Here is a 7,589-nt window from a genome sequence, read left to right as displayed (position 1 = left end):
CATGGCACTCTACCCAGGGGGACAGCTTGAGGCTCTGTCTCAAAAAAAAAAAAAAAAAAAAAGAATGAGGTGAATTTAAAAAGAATGAATGTGCTTATATGAAATAATTTCCAAGATGTATTGCTAATGAGAAAAGCAAGATGTAGTTGCATGGAAAAAAGTCTGTTCCATTTATGGGAGAAATAAGCAAGCACGCACAGGTACTTAGTATAGGTGTAGATTATGCCTGGAAAGAAAGAAGAAAAAAGTAGGACTCAGTGTCTCCAGGGGAAAGGATGTAAGGACTAGTGAGACAGAGTATGAAGAAGGTCCTATTTTCCTTATATAGTTGCCACCTTTTCACAGCCACATATTACTTTTTCAAATGACCTCCCTTGGGCCTCAGAGACCTTGTTATAATCAGGGGCATGGTACCTCTCCCAGGGCTATCACGGGTGTCATGGAGTCAGCTCCTGTGATGTGTAAGGTCATCCTATTCAGGTGCAGCTTTCAGGAGCATAATGAGAACCAAGTTTACCTATACCCACACTAGGCCAGGGCTGGAGCAAGGCAAGAGTAATGACTTGCAACCTCCCCTTGCTCTGAGAACCCATCCTTAGGCTGAATGGTAGATGCTCAGTCATCCTTTATATTATTATGTACAATTTATTGCATGCCTGATATAGTTTAAAATAAAATAGATTTTTTTTTTTAAAAAAAGAACTTACTTTAGAATATGAGAAGAGCGCTCTGTGTATGCAAGCTTGAACATCTATTACCATATGATTTTTCCCAGGAAGGGTCAAACTTCAAAAGGATCTCAGAAGTAAGTATCAGGCAGCGCCTGTGGCTCAGTGGGCAGGGTACCAGCCCCATATACCGAGGGTGACGGGTTTAAACCCAGCCCTGGCCAAACTGCAACAACAACAACAACAAAAATAGCTGGGCGTTGTGGTGGGTGCCTGTAGTCCCAGCTACTCAGGAGGCTAAGGCAAGAGAATCACCTAAACCCAGGAATTGGAAGTTGCTGTGACCAGAAGGGAGGGGTGTAAAGGGAGTACTTTATCAACAAAATCCATGAAACAGAAGTTGTACTACAACCTGTAGAGGTATTTTAGCTTCTGCCACCACCCTATTCAGCACACCCCACACTCTCCTGGCAAAAGCTGGAACGGTCCCCAGAGAACCCTGCACACACTTAACCAAGAATTAAATACAATACTCAGGCACTAGGTGCCCTCAGGTAGCAATGCCTGAACACAGCCGTGGCTGGTGATCCCAGAAGGGGCTTCTTCACACTGATACAAACAATGCAAAGTAGTAGCCAAGAGTCTGACTCAAACAGAGTCATCAAAGCCAAGTCAATGCAAAGTAGTGGCCAAGAGTCTTGAACAAGGAGAGGATGCAAGAGCCATCAAAGCCAAGTCAGGGAGGCAAGACACCATGACATCACAACCCCTCAGCTGTGGTGCCCTGATACTGACGCAGGACTTCTGAGTAAGTCTTGCCAAAATGCAGAAACTTAGCCCAATCTCGAGAAAACATCACGCAAACACAAAATGAGGAACATTTAAAAACATAATCATTCAATACTTCTCAAAAGCATCAAGTTTGGTGGGGCCCAGTGGTTCATGCCTATAATCCTAGCACTCTGAGAGGCCAAGGCAAGAGGACCACTTGAACTTGGGAGTTTGAGACCTGTCTAATTAAAGCTAAAAATAAAAAAAAAATAGCAAGGCATCATGGTAGGAACTTGTAGGCCCAGCTATTTGGGAGGCTGAGGCAGCAGGATCACTTGAGCCCAGGAGTTTGAGGATGCTGTGGAGGCTGACACTATGGCACTCTAGCCTAGACAACAAAGGGAGATTCTGTCTCCAAAAAAAAAAGCATCAGGGTCATGAAAGACCAAGGGAAACAGAGGCACCATTACAGACTATAATGACCAAGACATGACAATAAATGAGTAAATGAATGTGGGGTCCTAGAACACAAGGACTTAGAAGTTGAGTTTAGCTTATAGTATTTTAACCAACATTTATTTCCTGGTTTTCCTCATAGTAGACCCAGTATCCCTATATGGTAACAGGGAAAGCTGTATGAGCTATGAGAAAACTCTTTATACTGTTTTTGTAACTTTTTTTTTTTTTTTTCACTTTTTGGCCGGGGCTGGGCTTGAACCCGCCACCTCCGGCATATGGGGCCGGCACACTACTCCTTTGAGCCACAGGCACCATCCATATTTTTGAAACTTTTTACTATGTGTAAAATTTGTTCAAAATAAAAATGTTTTTTTAACAAGGGTGCCACATTTAGATTTGAGTCCCGCCCTCCATTACAGGCATGTCATTTTTAGGAATGCCTCAGTTTCCTCATTAACAAAACAGAATCGATATTTTTATCTTCTCTTAATTTTTTTTATTAAATCATAACTATGTACATTAATAATACATTTATGGGGTACAACGTGATTTTATATACAATTTGGAATATTTACATCAAACTGGTTAACATAGCCTTCACCTCACTAACTTAATTATTGTGTTGATATTTTTATTTTCAAATGAGAATAAAAATGAGGCCAAGTATAGTGTGTGACACCTATAATCCCAGCACTTTGAGAGGCCAAAGTGAGAGGATCACTTGAGGCCAGAAGTTCAAGACCAGCCTGAGCAACACAGTGAGAACCCATCTCTATAACAATAAAAATAAAAATAAGTAGCTGGGTGTAATGGCACACATCTGTAATCCCAGCTACTTGGGAGGCTGAGGCAGGAGGACTGCTTGAACCTAAGAGTTACAGTTGCTGTGAGCTAGGCTGAGGCTATGGCACTCAAGCCTGGGTAACAGAGTGAGACTCTGTCTCAAAAAAATAAAACAAAATAATATAACATGGGACAGCACCTGTGGCTCAAAGGAGTAGGGCTTTGGCCCCCTATGCCGGAGGTGGTGGGTTCAAACCCCGCCCCAGCCAAAATCTGCAAAAAAAAGAAAAAAATAACGTAACATAACATAATTTAAAAGATGCTAAAAAGGATATGAATCACATACATACTCTTGTGTGACCATACCTGACTGCAGCCTGGCCTTTTGGTTCCACCATCTAACCACCCCAGAATCAACTCTTCTCCCTACTTCTATGCCACCAGGCATGTATTACCATAGAGCCTCGCCAGGCTGGGGTCCCTGCCCAGCCTCTTCACCACAAGGCAGTAGAGTGAGCCTGTCAGTATGTGCAGCCCATTGAGTCACTCATCAATTAGCCCCCCATTTTCCCACTTTTCCCACATAAGGGCCATCAGATCCCATTCCTAGGGCTATACCCCTCTGGCTCCTCCCCACCCCAACACAGGATGGGTTCAATGGTACAATTCCCTGTGGACCCCGCCCCTCCTGGGCTGAGACACTGCAGTGCCTCCTCCCCAGGATGACTCCAGCTCCTACTGGTAACCGCTGCTGGGCTTCTCCTCAGCGCTGACAGCTCACACACTAACTGTCCTGCCTCCTCCACAGGTCTGTAGGCCTCAGGAGTGCAGGCTCTGCCTTAGCATATGGAGCCCAGGGTGTGACATGGGCATGATGGTCCAGGCAGCAGGACAACCTACAGACAGGACATCCCAGCAGCCCACAGCAGTGCCAAGGCAGCGTGGTAAGGCAGCTCCCCCAGGCTCCTCCATCCCTTTGGTAGCATGGTTCTCAGGTTCCACTGATGGGATGTCGTTTGTGTGAAGGGCAAAGAAAGGCTTGCTACTCTTTTAACTTAATGAAGCAAACTGAAGGTGTGATAAGACAAATGCTTTGCCAGGGTCCAAGACCAGGGTGTGTTTATCTCAGCACCACAAACACATGGGGCAGCTAATCATTCTCTGTTGCGGGAAGGAAGGTTGTAGGGTGCTGAACAGCATCCCTGGCCTTCACCCACTAGAAACCAGAAGTAACTGCTATGCCCTAGTTTTGATAACCTCAAATATCCCAGGATGTTGCCTCAGTGTTCCTGGTGCAGGGACAAAATCACCCCACTGTAACCCTAGTCCTAGACCATAAGTAAGGAATTCTGAAGAAAGGAACCAGAGGCTGGATCTCTGACTGGACTCAGCTACAGCCACGAGGAGCTTCAGTAGAACTGCAGCCTTAGTGAGGAGGCCAGCTCACCACACTGACCCTTGCTCTCTATAGGATTAATTCCCAAAGTCTTGGGAGCTTGTTATCACAAGCTGGAGTGGCAGGCCCTTGGAGAAGCCCCATGCACAGTTCTGCTCACCTGTGACTTGAAAGGCCCCACATCACATACTGTCCATCACCCAAACTTAAGAGGGATTATGGGGGGTGCTCACCTTTGGGGGCTTGAAAGGGTAATCGGTAGGAAAGTGGATGGTCAGGAAGAAAACACCTCCTTGGTAAGGACTATCATTCTGGCAAGATGAGACACAGAAAGAGTTCAGTGCACATGCTAAGTATAAAGTAAAAGAAGCAAAAGTGGAGCGGTGTGCTTAACAGCTACTACCTACCGGGCCCATGATGGTGGCCTGCCAGTGGAACACTAAAAGACAAAAGAGAGATGAGCACGTGAGAGACTCCCCAGTAAAAATGTCTATTCTACTGAAAAGGCATCGGTAAGTTTAGAGGGTGCTGTCCACACAATACATCTTTACTTCTTTTTTTTTTTTTTTTTTTTGAGACAGAGCCTTAAGCTATCCCCCTGGGTAGAGTGCCGTGGCTTCACAGCTCACAGCAACCTCCAACTCCTGGGCTCAAGCGAGTCTCCTGCCTCAGCCTCCCAAGTAGCTGGGACCACAGGCGCCCGCCACAACGCCCGGCTATTTTTTGGTTGCAGCTGTCATTGTTGTTTGGCGGGTCTGGGCTGGATTGGAACCTGCCACCTTAGGTGTATGTGGCTGGCGCCTTAGCCACTTGAGCCACAGGCGCCGAGCCCATCTTTACTTCTGACGCCAACTTCAAGCCTTAGGTCCCCAAAACCACTAAGATTCAATAACTTGCTAGGACTCCTGGAGCTTACCGAAAGCTACTGTACTCATGGTTACAGTTTATTACAGGGAAACAACACAGACTAACGTCAAGAGGGGTCCAAATGCAGACCTCTATTATGCTTTACCCAAGGAATCAGGGTATGTTACTCTTCTGGCATCAGTGTGCTGACAACACATGCAGAGTACTATCAACCAGGAATATGCTCCTGAGCCTTGGTGTTCAGAGTTGTGTTTTGTTTTTGAGACAGAGTTTTACTTTCTTGCCCTCGGTAGAGTGCTGTAGCGTCACAGCTCACAGTAACCTCCAATTCTTGGGCTCAAGTGATTCTCTTGCCTCAGCCTCTGAAGTAACTGGGGACTACCGGTGCCTGCTATGACGCCCAGCCATTTTTTTTTTTTTTGTTAGAGACAGAGTCTCACTTTATCACCCTCAGTAGAGTACCACAGCATCACAGCTCACAGCACCTCTAACTCCTGGGCTTAAAAGATTCTCTTGCCTCAGCCTCCTGAGTAGCTGGGACTATAGGCACTCACCAGAACACCTGGCTATTTTTTTTGTTGTAGTTTGGCCAAGGCCTGGTTCAAACCAGCCACCCTTAGTATATGGGGCCAGCACCCTACCTACTTAACCATAGGCACCACCTGATTTTTTTGTTGCAGTTGTCATCATTGTTGTTTAGTTGGCCCAGGCCACTCAAACCCTCCAGCCTCGGTGTATGTGCCTGGCACTGCAACCACTGTGCTATGAGCGCCACACCATGTTCAGAGTTTTTATTAGGGATCCACCCTGAGTGTATGACTGTGTGACTGAGTGCCTCTAGGGCTGATCTTAATCTCTAGGCTCTAACTCTGACAGCAGGACCAGAAAAACACCGAGGCAGGGGGTAGGGACTAAAGCAGAAGTTCCCCAAATCCCTAGAGGTGCCCAGAGTCAGTCAAGGTACCGCATGAGTCTTTTTCAATATTTCAAAGAAATTCTGTTGAAGAGAACACCTCTAATAGGGGTGCCGATGCTAATGAAAATATCACTTCTTTTGCTTTTGTTGTCCAATTCATACTAGTCAGCTGGCAAATAGATAAACTCTTACCTAATAACAATGTAGAACAGAATTCTTATTAAATTAGTGACAGGAGTTTTTATTTTTGTTTTCTTAAGAGACAGGCTCTCGGGCCCAGCTCAGTTGGCTCACGCCTGTAATCCTAGCACTCTGGGAGGCCAAGGTGGGTGGCTTGAGTTCATGAGTTCCAGACTAGCCTGAGCAAAAGCAAAACCCCATCTCTACTAAAAATAGAACTGAGGCAAAAAGATTGCTTGAGCCTAAGAGTTGGAGGTTGCTGTGAGCTATGACACCCAGGTCGACAGCTTGAGACACCGTCTCAAAAAAAAAAAAAGACAGGGTTTCACTATGTTCCCTAGGCTGGTCTTGAACTTCTGGTCTCAAGTGACCCTCCCGCCTTAGCCTCCCAAAGTATTGGGATTACAGGTGTGAACCACCATGCCAGGCCAAAGGTGTTTTTGATAATTAATATAGCTTAGAATAGGAGGTTAGGATCCTGTGGTCTTGTTCATTTTGAACCCCTAGGGCTGCTGAAGGGCTGAGCAGAGTTTGAGGGCACAGTAAGAGGAGAAAAGAGAATGAGACAGGAAACGGAGGAGAGAACCTGGAAAGGGGCTGTTTGCCCATGGAGCAGGCATGAAATAGCCCCAAAAGGTTATAGCTTCCATAGCTGCCCAAAGCATGTCTACTGAGGTGCAGATTACAGAGGGTGGCCTCCATGCTGCCCTCTCCAACAGTACCAGCTGCCTCCAGTGCAGGGCTGTGACATGGGTGTGAGCTGAGCCACACAATGAGGACATGCCTCTAAATGGCTCAGGCTAAACTACAGCAGTTCAATCTAACACTGACCCTCATTTCACTTGGTATCATCTTAGTGGCAGATAAGAGGGGAAATATGCTACAGAGACCTGGGGTGCTTGTGAGGATAACATAAGCAAAACAGTGATAAATGGGGAAAAGGTCCAGCTGCTCAGAAACAAGGGAGCACAGCGGTACATGTTCATTACACTCTCCAGAAGCAGCTGAACTCATCCCTGCTCTGCTCTGAAGCCAAGAGTTAATCTCCCACAGAAACTTACAGAGCCCTCCATCCAGTGGCTCTATTTGCCTACCTTGGCTCCTCTGCGCTCCAGACCTCCCAGGACATGAAAGCACATGTGACACCATCCCCTTGTTCTCCAGCTTTGTGAAATTTCTTTAATTGTAGTAAAAAATATAACACAAAATGTACAGCTTAAACTACTTTAAAGTGTGTAATTCAGTGGTGTCAAATCTATGACTTTATGCAACCATCACCACTAACCATTTCTAAAATTCTTTCATCAAAAAATAAAAAAAATTTAAAAAAAACAACTCTTTTATCATCTCCCAAATATAATTCTGCACCTATGAAATACTATTTCTCCCTCTCCTTGATCTCTGGTAACCTCTCATCTACTTTCTGTCTGTATGAATTTGCCTCATCTAGATATTTCACGTAAGTAGAATCATATAATAATTGTCCTTTTCTTGCTGGCTTATTTCACTTAGCATTTTTTTTTTTTTTTTTGAGGCAGAGTCTCACTTT

At 45.4% G+C, this 7,589-nt stretch overlaps 1 protein-coding gene across 5 annotated transcripts in view; it reads right to left on the bottom strand.

Annotated features, from left to right (window-relative positions):
• Nucleotides 1-7,589, bottom strand: part of UBE2D4 (ubiquitin conjugating enzyme E2 D4 (putative)) — a 46,490-nt gene that overhangs the window by 26,233 nt on the left and 12,668 nt on the right. For all 5 annotated transcript variants that reach the window (XR_002775191.1, XM_023517726.1, XM_012809983.2 and 2 more), the window contains exons 3-4: nucleotides 4,485-4,516; nucleotides 4,311-4,388 (exon numbers count right to left, since the gene is read on the bottom strand). Coding sequence is in view for 4 of the 5 variants with exons in the window: in XM_023517726.1 (XP_023373494.1) it covers nucleotides 4,311-4,388; nucleotides 4,485-4,516 (110 nt within the window). In the remaining variant the exon portion in view is untranslated. The remainder of the gene's footprint in view (nucleotides 1-4,310; nucleotides 4,389-4,484; nucleotides 4,517-7,589) is intronic.

This window comes from Otolemur garnettii, unplaced genomic scaffold (assembly GCF_000181295.1).
Source record: "Otolemur garnettii isolate 467f Iridium unplaced genomic scaffold, OtoGar3 scaffold00119, whole genome shotgun sequence".
Classification (NCBI taxonomy): domain Eukaryota; kingdom Metazoa; phylum Chordata; class Mammalia; order Primates; family Galagidae; genus Otolemur; species Otolemur garnettii.
Note: the sequence above shows the minus strand (reverse complement) of the source record. Positions and strands in the feature narration are given on the sequence as shown.